This window comes from Giraffa tippelskirchi, chromosome 13, assembly GCF_054371585.1.
Source record: "Giraffa tippelskirchi isolate mGirTip1 chromosome 13, T2T-mGirTip1v1.2.pri, whole genome shotgun sequence".
Taxonomy (NCBI): domain Eukaryota; kingdom Metazoa; phylum Chordata; class Mammalia; order Artiodactyla; family Giraffidae; genus Giraffa; species Giraffa tippelskirchi.
Window position 1 is genome coordinate 104,142,324 of NC_137287.1, and position 17,174 is coordinate 104,159,497.

At 43.7% G+C, this 17,174-nt stretch overlaps 2 protein-coding genes across 15 annotated transcripts in view; both read left to right on the top strand.

The window, feature by feature from the left end:
• The window catches only part of MAPRE1 (microtubule associated protein RP/EB family member 1), a 28,189-nt gene extending 19,248 nt beyond the window's left edge, over positions 1 to 8,941 (top strand). For all 11 annotated transcript variants that reach the window (XM_081559683.1, XM_081559688.1, XM_081559685.1 and 8 more), the window contains 2 exons: positions 4,592 to 4,744; positions 7,208 to 8,941. In XM_081559683.1, coding sequence (XP_081415809.1) covers positions 4,592 to 4,744; positions 7,208 to 7,264 — 210 coding nt within the window. In that variant the 3' untranslated portion in view covers positions 7,265 to 8,941. The remainder of the gene's footprint in view (positions 1 to 4,591; positions 4,745 to 7,207) is intronic.
• Positions 8,942 to 15,675: 6,734 nt separating this feature from the next.
• Positions 15,676 to 17,174, top strand: part of EFCAB8 (EF-hand calcium binding domain 8) — a 51,236-nt gene continuing 49,737 nt past the window's right edge. For all 4 annotated transcript variants that reach the window (XM_081559692.1, XM_081559690.1, XM_081559689.1 and 1 more), the window contains exon 1: positions 15,676 to 15,821. In XM_081559692.1, coding sequence (XP_081415818.1) covers positions 15,733 to 15,821 — 89 coding nt within the window. In that variant the 5' untranslated portion in view covers positions 15,676 to 15,732. The remainder of the gene's footprint in view (positions 15,822 to 17,174) is intronic.

A 17,174-nucleotide genomic window follows, 5' to 3' on the forward strand; every position in this document is an offset into this window, starting at 1 on the left:
GGGGCGGGCAGCTGTTTCTAAGCTCGATTGTTTCTATTAGAAACCAGTATCTGTTTGGAAATGCACGCATGAGGTAGAACCCTGTTGAAAGTCTCTGAAACACTGTCAGGGTTCCTGGGATTCAGAGAATGTCTCTTGAATTTGGCTCTGACAGGAGATAATGGAGAGCTCCTTTCTAAATAATAATTAAAAAAAAATATTCTGCAGTGTCCCTGCTGACATCCTGGGTCACTGGAGAATCAAGTGGAGAGTGGAGCTGATTTTCTGTTCTTAATAGGTAGATGATTTGAAACGTCTTCTTTTGAACCAGTTAAGTATCTGAAGATAGTTGGTAGAGGTCTCCGTAGATCAGAACAAATTTTAGATTTTGAGACATTTTCTCACTAATTCTTATAGTTGTTTTGTTTGCTTTTGGATGATCCTTGTAATTAATTCCAGATTTAAAAATCAAGGATGCTCTATAATTCCTGTGAGTTTGGGAATGAACCTTTTCACTTTCCTGAAAGCCAAGTCCTAAAGCTTGGGGGAAATAGCCTCACTTTAATCCAGAACCTGTGTGACCCCGACCATACTCTGAGGAAATCAGGACATAAAAGCCTGCCCCCAAGATCACATTTATTGTTGTTTTTTTTTCATTCTCTGATTTGTGTGTGCCCCATGATGTGGGCGCCTCGGGAGGGTGGAGGTGACTGGGTCGGCATCCCCGTTGTTGTGGCCTGTGGGCCTGTGAGCACCCTGTGGGCACTGTGACCATGGGTGCAGAAGTCCTGGAGGGTGAGGAGGCGTCCCCGGAACTGCTGGTTTCCAGGCATAGGTGTACACAGAAAGTAGTCTCAGAAATAGAGTAAAGAGGTGTCAGTATTGAGACTTGGTGGCCAGCACAGGGTTGGCCTCACGCTCTCCAGAAGAAGATGTGATGGATTCCATGGGACTGCTGCCCAGCTGGTATACTGGGTGAGGGAGCACCGGATTTGGGGGCGGGGGTGTATATTTGCGACTGGTCCTGGCTCTGCTACTTCTAACTTTGGGAGAGTCAGTTAACCTCTGAACTCACTGCCTCATATGCAGCGGGGCCGATACTTTACTCTCGGTGGTTGGATGGATTTCACAACCTGATGTTTTGCCAAGTGCCTTGAAGGGTTTGGGATAAAGGGGGTAAGTGGGGGTGGATGAAAGACAGTTGTGATTATTATGGTTCTTGTTTGTCGTCTCGATAGAGTGAAAAAGGCTTTGAAGTATGTTTTCAAAGTTCACAGGAGTCAAAGATTTTTTTTGGTGAAATATACAAGTGGTAACAGCAAAAACAAAACTAGCATTTTTAGAGTGCGAGCACCAGTGCTCTGCTAGGCATTTTGCTTTCACTTTTGCAGCAGCTCTGTGAGAGGTTCCAGAGAAGGACAGCAGTGCAGCTCACACCCTGTGAGCCTGACCAGCCCTGCTTCAGAAATAACATGTGTGGCCAGCACAAGGCTTTGATTTTTATCATTATTATTTTCAACGTGAAGGGTTTTAGGTTCTTTGCAGGTTGTCAACGTCCTGCGCACATGCTATTACTGATTCCCATGGCTCATATACATGATCTCTCTGATCCTGAAGAGTATTTAAAGTGGTGCACTTGATAAAGGGATGGAGGTCTGGGGGACATGACCATGTTGGTCATGAAAAGTGGAGCCTCATGGGCTTGGTGGGCAGTGTATTCTACACAAATTACCTTTTGGTGTTCATAGCCTTGGGAGATCTTCAGTGATTCCATATTTGTTTTTTTTTCAACGTAATTAATTTTTATTTTTGACTGCACTGGATCTTCACTGTTGTGCGTGGGTTTTCCCTAGTTGTGGAGAGCTGGGGCTATTCTCTAGTTGAGGTGCACAGGCTTCTTGTTGCGAGTGGCTTCTCTTTTTGTGGAATACAGACTCTAGAGCATAGGCTTTAGTGGTTGTGGCACATGGGCTTAGTTGCTCCAAGCCATGTGGGATCTTCCCGGACCAGGGATTGAACTGGTGTCCCTTGCACTGCAAAGTGGACCCTTAACCACTGGACCACCAGAGAAGCCCGATTCCACATTCTTAAGTCATCCTGGAGAAGTGTACTGTTAATTGACTCTAGTCCAAAGCAACACTATTCAGTAGAAATAGAATGTAAACCAGAAATGTGAGACATACATATATAGAACTGAAAGTTTTCTGGTAGTCACACTGAAAAAAATAATAAGAAACAGGTTAATTATAATAATTACTCAGTATATTTGAAGTATTAGCATTCTGACGTGATCATTACAAATAATTATCAGTGAGATGTTTAACATTTGAACACTGTACTGGGTCTTTGCAATACAGTGTGTATTTGATAGTTACAGCCTGTCTCAATTACACTAGCTGCATTTCAAGTGCTCAGAACACCACCTGTGGCTCCTAGCTACCGTATTGGCCAGTGCCAGATCTAAAACATTCTCCTTGGGCTTCTTAGGTTCCAGCTATTACTTCGCTGTAAGAGAAGTGTATGCTTGTTGATTGTTTCTTGTGGATTCATGGTTATTGAGGGATGTCAGGGAGGGCTGCTGCCTTGGCCTTGTGGGTGGGGCCTATCGGGCTGGTTTCTGGTGCCCTGGATGATGTATAGGCGGGAGAGAGTTTCAGTGGGCTTATGAGGGAGGCACTGGTGTAACGTGCCTATACAAGTGGGCTCCAGGCTGCTGTGCCACGTTAAGCACTTCCCTTTCCTTCTCGTGTGATTACAGGCCTCTTCTCTCACTCGTGGACCTTGGGCCGAAGATCCAAGCAGCTTTCACTGCTGGGGATAGTCACCTTTGATCCTTTTGTTCCCTTCTCCCCCTCTGCTTTGGGAGTAACTGATGCTTTAAGGAGGGGCTACAAACAGCACTTAAAGCAGGGGTGGGGAGAGTGGGGGCGGATGAATTATTTTGTTTTGCTGGCGACTGGGTGGTGTTAGTACTTTATGGAAACTTTCAGTTATTTTTATTTATTTATTTTTAAATTATTTATTTGTTTTTGGTTGTGCTGGCTCCGTGTTGCTTTGTGGGCTTTTTGCTAGTTTCAGAGAGTGAGGGATACTCTCGTTGGGCATGTGGGCTTCTCATTGCAGTGGCTTCTCTTGCTGCAGAACACAGGCTTAGTTGCTCTGCGGCATGTAGGAACTTCCTGGATCAGGGATCGAACCTGTGTCTCTTCGTTGGCAGGCAATTCTTTACTGCTGAGCCAGCAGGGAGGCCCCTCAGTTTTTAAAAGTGATTCCTGTGGTTGCTAAAGGAATAGTGAGAGTGTCTAGAACCTTGTTTCTAGAGCCTTGAATCTGGATCTGTCTGTTCAGGCCTTTGATGGCAAACATTGAAATTAAGTCTTTGACAAAATGGTCCTGATGGTTCCAGTCACCTGCTCCTCATCTCTGGCTGCCTCTCAACTGCAGGTTGTGAGGAGGGGGCAGGACTTGGTCCCTTTGGTTGGGTCTGGCTTCTCCATCAGGCTGGGGGGAAGCTGGATGAGCTGTTTTGGTAACTAGACGCTCAGAAGGTGGACTAGATTCTTGTAGTGCTTCTGGCTCTCAGAACTCCACTACCCACATTGTTCTCAGCAGCTGCACCTTTGATATCCTGGCTGGGCTTTCTATGGGGCCCTAGCCTGTAAGGCCTGTGAAGATTTTATATTGTACCATTTGCCATGTAATTTGCATTCAGTAAGAGTCATAGTTGAATATACTGGAATGAAGACACACTGGACTGTGAGAGTTGTTATGACTTTTATTACTCTTGGCTGAATAGAATCCTGACCTATTCACTGAGATTTGTTTTGTCATTGCCTCTTTGTGGAAATTAGAGTCCCTCAGTGGGGCTCCTGGAAGATCCTGTGGCATGGGTGGTGAGCTGACGATATGCTCAGGGAGCTAGGGGTGGAATATGGTGGGGTGTGCTCCTTTCCTTTGCTCATGTCTCTCCATTTTGAGACTGTCTTGGGGGAGAGAGTGACGCGGGGACCCTCTCATCAGAGAATGCCTTTCTTTTGAGTCATGGGTCACACCCTAGCCACAGCATACTGGGGGGAGAAATAACAATTGAGTTTCTATGCCCATCAGTGCTGGCTGTTTTTGGCCAGTATTAGTTGTCTTTAACTAGTTTTGCCCTCTTGCTCATCATTTCTACCCTGCTCCCTTGGACCAGACCCTCTCTTACTGTTGACTTGAGCTTGCAGAAAGACCTGGACTTGACTGACCAAGTATATGGACTCAGTATATAATTGGTAGCCACTCTGCTGGGCCAGGTTGTGGATTCTGCTTCTGTATTTGTCTGAGCACCCATGCCTTTTTCTCTTTGATCTTGTCTTAGTCTCTGAGAAGTACCTTTATGTTTCCTCATGTAGCCTGTCCTTTTGCTGGAATTGTTATAGTCAGAGTGCCATGAATAAGCCCATGCTGTTGATCTGGGGATGAGGAAAATTGACATCAAATTAAAATGGGAGTTTTGTCCTTGTTAGAGAATTTGATGAAAGACCACACATCTCCTTTCAGGTTGGAAGTTTAATCTGATGTGCTGTTGGTGTATGAATTCTAGATGTTTCACCGTTTCTAATGTTTTGTGCAGGTCAATGTATTGAAGCTTACTGTTGAAGACTTGGAGAAGGAGAGAGACTTCTATTTTGGAAAGCTGAGGAACATTGAGTTGATTTGCCAGGAGAACGAGGGGGAGAACAACCCTGTGCTACAGAGGATCGTGGACATTCTCTACGCCACAGATGTACGTGCTGACTTGGGGATGTTTTTTTGCCACTTTGCCACCTAAGAGAAAATACATTTTATCTGGTGGATTTTGGCAAGCTCGGTACTGATGCTTGTGTTTCAGCGTAGCATTCATTTAAAGACTTCATCGTTGACACACAGGGTCAGCCAAAGGGGGGCACTTCAGCCTCTGCCTTGAGGTCTGAAGCCTTTGAGGCTTGCACGGGACAGTGAGGTGGCTGGCTGCCCTGCTTCTGTAGCTTGTGGCCACTGGTAGGTCACAAATGCCACCAAGTGCTCTTAATCCTGCCATCCCCACTCCACCCTGCTCAGCTTGGACCCCTCAGTCTGAGTTGTTGCCTCTTTTTTATACGGCCCCAGGTGTGCCCTGGAGAACCAGGCACATGGCCCCTATTTGATATCTGCTGCCCACAGCTATGAGAGGTACCTTTTTCCTCCCACACTGGAATGTGCCGGTTCCCATTGCTTCACACTGCCTTGTGGTCGGGTCTCTTGGGAGTCATGTATATTCTACAGCTGAATAGGGAAAACTCATTTTCCCTGGATTTAGGATTTGACATTTTGCTGTGTCCACTGTTTAATGGCTATAATTATTAATAGTTCTTCTGCCATGCCCAGCAGTATCTTGAGGATCAAGCTATAGTATATGTCTTGTCTAAGTGTTACACAGTATGTGGCCATAACAAATAATAAGGTAACATTAATGTTATTATTTGCACTGTTCTCTAAACGCATTAAGTGAATTTGGGGGTATTAAGATTGATGACTGAAAAGTTGATAATTTGTTCAATAAATCTGTATTTCAGGCTTGCTGTGTGCCAGATAATGCAAACAAAGTTGATGAAGATATAGGTGTCTTTGTGTTTAGTCCGAGTATTGTTTTAGTGGAGTCATATGTTAAGTAAATTTGGCCATAGAGGTTTAGTTTAAAAAAAAGATGGTGGTTGAAGGGGGAGTCTTAAGTTTTTATGGTGGTGTAGCCATTAGCTCATGCCACATGCCTGGAGTGAGTGTGAGGTGGGAGCCACACATCCGAGGTTTCCCATGCCTCTCATGTTTGGTCAACCTTGTTAGTTATGGGTAAACAGACCACCCACAGCACCTGCGGTAGCATGCAGGTTCCTTGTTGTTGTTCAGTCACTCAGTTATGTCCGACTCTTTGCAACCCCATGGACTGCAGCACACCAGGCTTCCCTGTCCTTCACCATCTCCCGGAGCTTGCTCAAATTCATGTCCATCGAGTCGGTGATGCCATCCAACCATCTCATCCTCTGTCGTCCCCTTCTTCTAAGGGAGATGCAGGTTCCTAAGTGCAGTAAAAAAAGACATGAAGGAAAAGCTGGCAGTGTAGACAGTTGATTGAGAGGAGATGATCTGGTACTATTATGGTGACTTCAGGGATTTTTGGGGCACAGAAGCAAGGCGGCATCTGGTCCCATCACTTCATGGGAAATAGATGGGGAAACAGTGGAAACAGTGTCAGACTTTATTTTTTTGGGCTCCAGAATCACTGCTGATGGTGACTGCAGCCATGAAATTAAAAGACACTTACTCCTTGGAAGGTTATGGCCAACCTAGATGGCATATTTAAAAGCAGAGACATTACTTTGCCAACAAAAGTCCGTCTAGTGAAGGCTATGGTTTTTCCAGTGGTCACGTATGGATGTGAGAGTTGGACGGTGAAGAAAGCTGAGCGCCAAAGAATTGATGCTTTTGAACTGTGGTGTTGCAGAAGACTCTTGAGAGTCCCTTGGACTGCAAGGAGATCCAATCAATCCATCCTAAAAGAGATCAATCCTGGGTGTTCATTGGAAGGTCTGATGTTGAAGCTGAAACTCCAATACTTTGGGCAGGCACATCATGCGAAGGGTTGACTCATTGGAAAAGACCCTAATGCTGGGTAGGATTGGGGGCAGGAGGAGAAGGGGACGACAGAGGATGAGATGGTTGGATGGCATCACCGACTCGATGGACATGGGTTTGGGTAGACTCCGGGAGTTGGTGATGGACAGAGAGGCCTGGCGTGCTGCAATTCATGGGGTCGCAAAGAGTTGGACACGACTGAGCGACTGAACTGAACTGAACAGGGATTTTTGAGGGTAAGTTTTCTTAAAACAACTTTATTGAGGTTCAGTTGGTATAATGAACTACATGTATTTAAGTCCAACTTGATGTATGACATCATTGCCATCATCAAGACAGTGGACACATCCATCACCCTGAACAGTGTGAGAGTGGCTTTGTGCTCAGTTTTGGCCTTCTGTGCGATATGGTTCCACTGCCTGACCAATAGAAAAGCAGTCATGTGGTCTTGTGCCATTCAGTGCCAAGTGTGTGGTAGAGACAGGAAGAACCGTTGACTTTGAGAGGCTTTAAATATGAGGAAAGGGAACCCACAGTAGAAACTGATCTTTCATTCAGCGTTGAATAATAGCTCTCCCCTCCCATCTTCCCATTTCAGGAAGGCTTCGTGATACCTGATGAAGGGGGCCCACAGGAGGAACAGGAAGAGTATTAATAGCCTGGACCAGCTGAGCAACATCTGAATTCTTCACTCCAAATCATGTGCTTAACTGTAAAATACTCCCTTTTATTATTCTTAGAGGACTCACTGGTTTCTTTTCATAAGCAAAAAGTACCTCTTCTAAAAGTGCACTTTGCAGAAGTTTCACTCCTTTTCCAATAAGTTTGAGTTAGGAGCGTTTACCTTGTAGCAGAGCAGTATTAACATCTAGTTGGTTCACCCAGGGAACAAAGAGGCTGACCATGGGGCTCACTTTGTGGATGCTGGTAGCACTGATAGCTGGAGAAGGTGGAGACCTCAGTAGAGAAATGTAAAGACTGATTTGAATTTTAAGTTAATGTGAAATCTTGGCAGAGAACGTTTTAATAAATAAATGCCTTAAGAGTATTTAAAAGATGCTTCCATATTTCAAAATATAAAATGTGTGTTTGACATTGTGTCTGGGAAGGAAAGGCTGGAACCTGGAGCCTTTGGGACCTGCTGTTCCCAGCCCTCGCAGGACTGCTTGATCCTCATAAGCCCAGACATTGGCCCAAAAGCAAAATTTGAAAAGTTATTCTTAAGCCATTTTGGTGTCCTTGTCCTTGACCAATAGCATGCCTGCTAAGAAGCAAGAGGCATTGTGGCCTGGATGAATAGAGGGTGTGTTTCAGACCTGAGACGTTTTGAGTCAAAGAGCTTGATTTTCATTGAGCATTTCTCTGGTGATTTTTCCAGTTATCCCTGATAATTCTGTGTACTGTGTGTGTGTGTGTGTGTGTGGTTTTTTTTTTTTTTGGAAATGAGGTGTGTCCAGTTTTTAAACCTAACAACTACTTTTGGGGACTTGCCCACATCTCTGGGATTTGAATGGGGGTTGTGTCCCGTTTTACTGTCTTTTAAGTTTACATTTAACATGTTCCTCTTTTCTGCTCCCCTTCCCCACTGGGGACTCCTCTTTGGCTCCTTAAAATTTGCTGCTTAGAGTGGAAGTTCAGCAGGCAGGTGATCATACTGCAAGTTCTTTCTGGACCTCTGGCAAAGGGAGTGATCAGTGAAGGCCACCACTCCTTTGGGATCTGCAAGGCTGGGTGTTTTCGGTACCTGCTGTCCACAGCCCTCCACTGTTATCGGAATACTTTGCCAGTGCACTAATCTCTTTGGAGATAAAAATGTTAGCGTGTTACTAAATGTTAATTTTCTTTTGCAGAAAATATAGTACCATGTCTGAATTAATTATTAATATTTAAAATATTTCATTCCTTAATTCCCTCATCTGCTTTGCTCACAGCCGACTCAGTTCCTTTGTTTGGCAGAATTCTGCAACATGTGTGTCACCCACTACTGAGATTGTTCAGCCCCTGATGTATTTGTATTGATTTGTTTCTGGTGGTAGCTTGTCCTGAAATGTGTGTAGCAAGCAGGTATTTTATGATAAAATTGTTGTGTAGTGCATGCTCTGTGTGGAATTCAGAGGAAAACCCAGATTCAGTGATTAACAATGCCAAAAAATGCAAGTAACTAGCCATTGTTCAAATAACAGTGGTGCTATTTCTCTTTTGTGGCCTTTTAGACTTTTGTTGCCCTAAAATTCCATTTTGTTGGGAACCCATTTTCCACTTGGTCTTTCTTGACAGGGTTTTTTTCTACTTTTAAAACAGTTTCTAAATAAAATTCTGTATTTCAAGAGTATCATGTCTTCTGAAATTTGTCTTGCCCTGGGTATACTCTTTTAGGTTCAAATGATAAGGTAGCCATACTTCTTCCTTAAATTAGGGCTGATCTTTTGAAATCCTTCACTGTTTTTTTTTCAGATGTGCTTATTTCTAAGGTTGTTCCTTTTTTCTCCATTCAAACAGTACACTTCTAAGCCTCCTGCTGTTTTCACCCTTTCATGTTACTGTGAGAGGGCTTTCAGAAGTGCAGGGCTTGGCCTCAATGCCATGAAGTTTTTTCAGGCTGTTTCCTTCAGAGAAAATCTATGGGATAGAGCTTGGTGGATACCATAGGGTAGTACTGTTTTATTTTTTTCCCCTAAAAGTGTGTTTCAGAGTCAGTAAACACAGCCAATCTATAATAATCCGAAATCATCTTCCCTTTAAAAATTCTATACTCTAAGAAGTGAGTTCAGAAGGTGATGTGCTGCAACTTTCAGTATAAAATAAAGTTAAATGGACAGAAGGTAGTTTTCTGTATGATCTTTAGGTTACTGACCACAGTTATGGATGAGTAAACCAAACTTCATGATTTTCACTAGGATTATATCCATGTTACCTCCTCTAGAAGTTAACAGTATGATACCTTCACTGAAATGTTACACACCTTCAGAAGGAGTTAGATACCATGTGTGTTGATAATCTATAAGAAGATATGTCCAGGAGTGCATGGGGTTTGTGAATAAAATGTTGAATATTGTCAGCTGAGAAGTTACCTTGGAAAGAGTGAAGCTGATACTGTGTGCACTTCTGACCTAGTAAGTCCATTGGCCTGCCTCTTTAGGCTGAGGCATATAGTCTTCAAATGGGTCTCATTTAGGTTAGGTCATGGGTGTCGTGATCTTGAATAAGCTGCTTTTTTTGCTTGGCAAAGTCTGTGTTGTGTGCAGGATAGGTAAACAGATGGCTGGATTTGGATTTAGGATTCACTCACGCTGGTGGTCCTCAGGCTGATGGGTTTCAGAATCACCTGTGGAACTTGACTGACATAAAATTTCTAAAGTCCGATTAGCAGAAATTCTGAGTTAGGCGATTAGAAATCTGCATTTTACCATGTGCCTCAGATGACATGGTTTAATGTAGTCTTCAGAGCTAATTTTGGTCTTAACATTTATCCCTGCAAGCTCACATGGAACTGGCAGGAGGGGATCAGGCTGGAGTCCTTGTAGAGTCCTCCTAGCTTTGTGACTGTTAAGCTATTAATAATTGTCTCTTGTTCTGACCTGAAAACGAGGATGACAGTGTTGACTGCAGAGCCCCCTCACCAGGCGCTTGTTGACATCAGAATGAGCCGAGAACCAGAAAAGGTAACCACAGCGTTAGAAAGCACTGCTTGGTTTTTCAGATCCAGTTTGAAGTTTATAGGTCAGAAAAGCTTGGGCCAGGGTTTTTGTATCCTGAGAATTCAGGCGGGCGATTCTTAAGATAGGCTTTGACTATTTTGTAAAATTGCAAGTAATGAGTTCTAATTTTTTTTTTTTCCCCAGCTTGGACGATTGATGAGTGCAGCTCCTTTCTTTTGAGACTATCATCTTCATCCCTTTTTACCCCCAAGTGAAATCATGGTCTAAACACACCTTTCACCTTCTTTTTTTAAATGAAGATTTGGTGATTCAGTAATTCAGATTCATTGATTTAAAGATAAGTATTTTCTTCAGGATATAATAAGGTGTTGGAAAGGAAGCAGTTTCCTTTTGCTATAACCAAGATAAGTCTAGGGAAGTTTTTCTTTAAGGATTGTTTTATGAGATTTGGTATGAAGAACTCCTTTTGTGATGGTTACCATAGTTCAGCATAGTCTACAAACAAAACCTCAGCTTTAGGTCTGATAAGCCTGATCAGATTAGCTTGCTAGTAATGTGGATGACCCAAATCTGACTGCTGTCAGAGTGGAAGTGATTGCTTTGAGCCAAGCTGGACCTGAGCCTGTCTGTGGTCAGTGTTCCTGAATCACCAGTCATTTTGCTGGTCTGGCACTGTTGTCGTTGATTTAAAATCAGGCGTATATCGTAGTTTTGAATTCATACATTCCGGTTAGAAAATTTTAAAACCTGATGAGTTCATGTTTATTTCGAACACTTGCTGCTCTTTTCTCAGTTTTCACATGTGAGACTTGAGTATGCAGAGTCCTTTTTCTGAAGGAAAGCCCACAGAAGAATTCTGTGCTTTTACACTGAACTTGACCATTACCTCACATGCCTTCAGCCAGATTGTTAAGCAGCTATAATTTGTGAAGGTCTGTTTCCCTTTCAGAGAAGGCAATGGCATCCCACTCCAGTACTCTTGCCTGGAAAATCCCATGGACGGAGGAGCCTGGTAGGCTACAGTCCATGGGGTCGCTAAGAGTCGGACACGACTGAGCGACTTCAGTTTCACTTTTCCCTTTCATGCACTGGAGAAGGAAATGGCAATCCACTCTAGTATTCTTGCCTGGAGAATCCCAGGGACGGCGGAGCCTGATGGGCTACCGTCTATGGGGTTGCACAGAGTCGGACACGACTGAAGTGACTTAGCAGCAGCAGCAGCAGTTTCCCTTTTGGCTTAATCTGAGTTGGAAAGCAGTGTTACCTTAGCCTAGCGCACAGCTTTCCGTTGAGGTTGTGATCAGGTTGCTTCACTAATTTCATTATCTAGATAAGCAGGTCTCACCTTAGAGTTGGAATTCTGGGCCCCTATTCCAGGACTGTGTAGATATATACAAATAGAAATTTTAAAACTTAAAATAACCTGTATTTCTTTTGAATTGGAGGCTCTGAGGTTCTGAAATGTAAAATGAAAGTAGCCTTCACAAACATGTTTCTGAGGGTAGGGTGAGAAAAAAAGGAGGCAAATCTTTGTCTTGTGATCATAGGAAGAGCAAGCAAGTTAGCCATCAAAGCCTAGAACTTTGTAAATGGTATCGAGAGGCTTAGAATTACAGAGTGATCTGTTAGCAGTTTGGAATTCTGCAAGACGTCTTACCTTAAACATTAACAAATTTTTTTTGCCTTCTTCCTGGATGACTGAAGATTTTTCAGTCTGTAGGAATTGGTGAGGATAGCCTGGATGCAGGTATGAAGAAGAGGAGAAAGAGCAATTTACTCTATTTGCTGATGTCTTTAATTTTCACTTCTAGTGGGAGAATGAGATTTGGGAAGCTGGTGGTGAGGTTCAGTCCACCAGGGTAGGTCTTAACAAAGCTGTCTTTATGGCTCTTACTAGTTTCCAGCAGGGACAAAGATGGGTTTCTAAGACAGCCTTCATGGATGATTCACAAACCATAGTGTATTATTATAAAATTAAGCCAGGCTCAAGCATGCAAGTGGCTGGACTGAATATTTAAAGGGAGTACGTGGCTGGAGCCCTTTTCTGACCTTTATCAAGACGAAGAAGGGAGAAGTGCTGTGATCAGGTGGCCAAGGGCCAGGAGTTGAGACCAGTGTCCTCCGGGCCCTGCATCCCTGTTCTGCAGAGCTTTTCTTTGCCTCAGTTAGGAGATGAGTGAGGATGGTTTCCCTGGGATCCCTTCTGAGCCAGGAAAAATTACTTAGATCTGTAAAAGCCAGCAGGATACGAGAGCCAGAAGGAGTGGGAGATTGCCCAGTTCCAGCAAGTGTTGCCTCTGGAGGCCAGGTTTCATCAGTTAAACAATTTTGGTTCAAAAACACAAAGTTTTTCAGCATCAATGACTTTTTGTGTGAAATTTTGAAAAAACTCACACTGACAGTGAAATGGTTTGTAAAGTGTACATACTTTTGTCTTTTAATAAAAGTTTTGACCCTGAAAGAAGAGATTTTGACAGGTGAAGTAAAAAGTGGCTCAACACATGAGTTTGGCTCTGCCCCCCCCCCCCCCAAAAAAAAGGCTGCAAGCTGCAGGGAGAGCTTTGCTAATATATCCATCCCTGGCCCGCCGTTTAGTGCAGGAATTGAAATGTATTGCTCCCAGGTCTGTCACGGTTTATCCTGGTCTAATCTTGAGTGACCTTCAGATTTCTTTCCTCTCTTACTTGCTTCACAGTTACTTGATCACATTCGTATTTTATATTTCTCCTGATCGGGCTCATGTATATATTTTGGAGTAGTTCTAATGATTTTAAGATCCAGCGTACCTCAGGGTCATCTGGGTTTTCGCATTCTAAAGGTTTCTCACCTGATATTGCCTTTTTTTTTTTTTTTTTGTATTTTATGTGTTTTTCTACAAAATAATGTGAGTTAAATGTGTGTAATTATATATGACTGCTGTTTTTACTTTGCAATTTAAACGCTACCAAGAAGAATGGAATAAACTTTTTTACAGGTAGCTGTAGGCGAATCCCAGCTTGCCCCTGTGTGTGCCCCTCCCTCCCTACTAATTTTAAAGGTGGAGAGAAGAAACAATTATGTTGAATGAAATAAAGTTATTTTAAAAAAAATTTCCCAGGCATTTGTAGCTCTCTTGACTTAATTTTTGTTTTTCATTCTTTTTTGGGAGGAAGTGAGTAAGTAGTAGGTACTAAACCACCCTAAGAAGCTACTGTTTTCTTGAGTCATGCGTGGTATTTTGAAATCTTTGGTATTTGAACTGGGAATTCTCTCTGGCAGTGGGGTATGGTGGGAAGAGCATCGTTTTAAGTGGCATGTGAGCTGAGTTGTTGGTCTCAACTGAAGGTGTGATCTTAACATTCATTAATCCTCTGGGTCCCCTGCAGTTCCCAACAGTCACTGGCTTCTGTCTTGTTTATTTGATTTTGAAAAGGAAAAAGCCTCTCATTAGCGTCAGCTTGCACCTTTAAATTTTTGATACATTTTATAAAGCTGAGGATACAAGTTTTTACTTTTGTTAGCTTAATTAAGGAATAAATTTTAAAAAGTGTATGTTAGGATACAACTTCTTAAAAAAAAATTGGGGGCCCACACTGTGAATCATGAGGGATCGTAGTTCCCTGACCAGGGATTGAACCTGAGCCCCCTGTATTGGAAATGCAGAGTCTCAACCACTGGACCCCCAGGGAGGTCCCAGGATACAATTTTTCACATTTAAAAAACCCACAGTGGTAAAGCTGAAGAGAGCAGAGTTGATACCACTTCTGAGCAGAGCCAGGCCACCTTCCCTGGATGAGTCGGCCGTGTCCTTGAGTGCCCTTGAAGCCTTCTGCCAGCACCATCCCATCTCCACTGTTAGGGAGCAGAGTAGGTTCTCCTTAGCACTGGCAAGTGATGCCTGAACTTGTAGGCATTGAGTAGAACTTTCTCCAGGATTATTTTGTGCAGAGGTTTTATCTAGGAGATTTTTTCTTTCTTCGACACCGTCCCTCCTGCGTCTGTTTTTAAATGAGTTACTGGTTATCATGATTTTATTCTTTTTAGGTGGGGGTTTTCTGAAGTTTTTCTTAACCTAAAAAATGGAATGCATCTTAACTGATTTTCCTGTTCTGATGTTTCTTCTTTGGGAGGGAAAATGATATTTACTGTGAATGACTCTAGCGTATTTTAGACCCATGTAAAAAATGTGGATAAACACGGACTGCTGTAAGTAGAAATGATAACATTGGATTGGAAAATGAAAGCCCCAAGTCAAAAAAACAGTGGGGGACAGTCAAATGTAGCACCATCAGCTTTGCTTCTGTTTCTTCTTCTTTTTTTTTTTTAAATCCTTCTAGTTTATTAATACCTAATTTAATAAAACTGGTTTAAAAGACCTGCATCTTTTATGACATTTCATTGAACCACTCTACTTCTCATGTTTTACAATATGATGAAATCTTCTGTCTTCACTGTTGATGAAATGGGAGCAGGAATTTTTTTCTGTCTGTGGGTGGTCTCTATGTGGTGAAGATCTGGGGAAGGGGGATCTTGGCTTAGTGGTCAGTTAACACTCTGGTAACATCTAGGTGATCATGAAATGTGACTCAACGTGGAATCCATGTCCCTGGTTGAATTCTCCCCCAAGAGATTTACCTTTGGCCAACTGATGCTGCTGAATTGTGCCAGGGGCAAGACTGAACAGTGTGCCTCAAGTCCAGGCCTGGCTTGAAGCCTGGGTTTATAAAACCCTCGTGTTGCACACAGTTCTCTTGTCGCCTTCCTCTGTTTTGGAGCTCAGGATTTCCCTGGTGGTCCAGCGGTTAAGAACTCTCCATGCAATGCAGGGGACACAGGTTCAGTCCCTGGTTGGGGAACTAAGATCCCACCTGCCACAGAACAACTCAGCCCACGTGCCGCAACTCTTGGAGCCCTTGAGCCACGATAACTGGAGCCCTCAAGCCACGACTAGAGAGTTGGTGTGCTGCAACAAAAGATCCCACCAGTGGCAGTGAAGATCCCTGCAACTAAGACCCGATGCAGCCAAATGAAGACTTGGAGCTTGTGCAGCTCATGTTAAGAGGGCTGCTGTGCCTTCCACTGTCCCCCAACTGTGGGGCCAGTTGGCCTTCTGGATTTATCATTAGATTTGCTGGCATTTTCCACGGTTTCCGTGGCAGGTGGGTTCTCTGTGCTGCCTTTGTCCTGTGGATTGCCCTCCACTCATATCTGTCCTGGCTCCAAGTACTAGAGCTTTTCCTGTCGACTGTCTGCTCTCAGTTCGACTTCATCAATAATAAGAATGTCTCAGATTGGATGAAAAACGGCCACGTGGTAACGGTTTGTGGGATGGATTGTGATGTTCCATTTTGTGTTCTGCATGTGGAATTCTGTCTCATTTTCCTGGTTCTGAGTGTAGCCACTGACCCTGCAGTCTGTGGAGGCCCTCAGAGTTCCACAGCGACTTCACAGAGGAGCCACTCGGGACTTGGGGACGGCTGCCAAGATGTCTCAGTGGAGAAGGAAGTTGAAAACCAATAAGCCTCCATTAAATACAAGGAGCAGTATTAACTGGGGAGAGCAGATCGGGTCAGGGTGAGTGAGAGTCCGGGCTTAGTCTCTAAAACACTGGACCCCTGGGCCCTAAGATCCAGTTGTTCAGTCGCTCAGTTGTGTCCAACTCTGTCACTCCATGGACCGCAGCATACCAGGCTTCCCTGTCCTTCACCATCTCCCGGAGCTTGCTCAAACTCCTGTGCATACAGTCGGTGATGCCATCCAACCATCTCATCCTCTGTCGTCCCCTTCTCCTCCTGCCTTCAGTGTTTGCCAGCATCAGGGTCTTTTCTGATGAGTCAGTTCTTCGCATACCTGAGACTCAAGGCCAAACAGGAGAGCTGAGCCTCTCAGCTCGATTTCCAGGGCAGCTTTATGGCACTTGGTCTTCAGTCACCTGCTGCTACAGATTCTTTAAACAGCAAACCAGTTATTCTCCCATTCCCCGCCTGCTCCCCCAGTGGCAGTTCTGAGCTCTCACCCTTGTTTCCAGGTTTGTACCAAACCCCCCACCCCAACTCCAGCTGTCTTCCCCTCAGAGCAGGCTTCCTCTCATCTGCTCTCATCCTACATGGATATTTAACTCTCCAGCTGATTCTTCCTTCCTGCCAGTACGTCTCTCTGCTTCTTGTGCTTTGCTCTTGGGTATCATTAATTGTCCCCCACCAGTATTTTTTCCCTTTTGTGGCCTCAGTCCTTGAACACAAACAGAGCTCCCCTCTTCTGGTTAAACTCATATTTCTCTCATAAAACTTATAGTTTTGAAATAATAAATTTTAAATAGTTTTAAGAATAGGATAAAGAACTCCCCTTTGCCCAGATCTTCTAATAAGCAGGAAACAACATCAATATCACCTAAAAATGTAAAGTCATGTTTAAATTTCACCGATGGTACTAATGGCCTTGAGACCATTTGCTCCCCGAGTCTAGGATCCAGTTCAGATCACACATTGCCTTTAGTTGTTATCTCTCTTTAGTCACCGTTAATGTGCTTTAATCTTTGTCCTTCATGACACTAAGATTTGAAGCCTGCTTATGTCATAGAATGTCCTTCAGTTTGGGGTTGTCAGGTTATCGGTTTGTAGGGGATACCGCAGAAGCAGTGGTCCAGAGTCCAGCACACCATGAGGCATGGCCTTTGGCCCCCTCATGAGTGATGTTGACTTTAGTTACTTGTTAACCCAGACTTTAAAGCAAAAGAAAATAATGGTCATTTTCTGTATACTTACCCATGCTTGCCTTCTTAATATAAATGGGATGATATATGTGCCTTCTGTTAGTGCAGACTTGTTGTATTCCTTTATTGCCGGCCCACCTTTTTTGCCACACTGGACCCCTACTCCCCATAATCCATATCCACACCCTAGTGTCTATGCTCATCGTTCAGTGTGT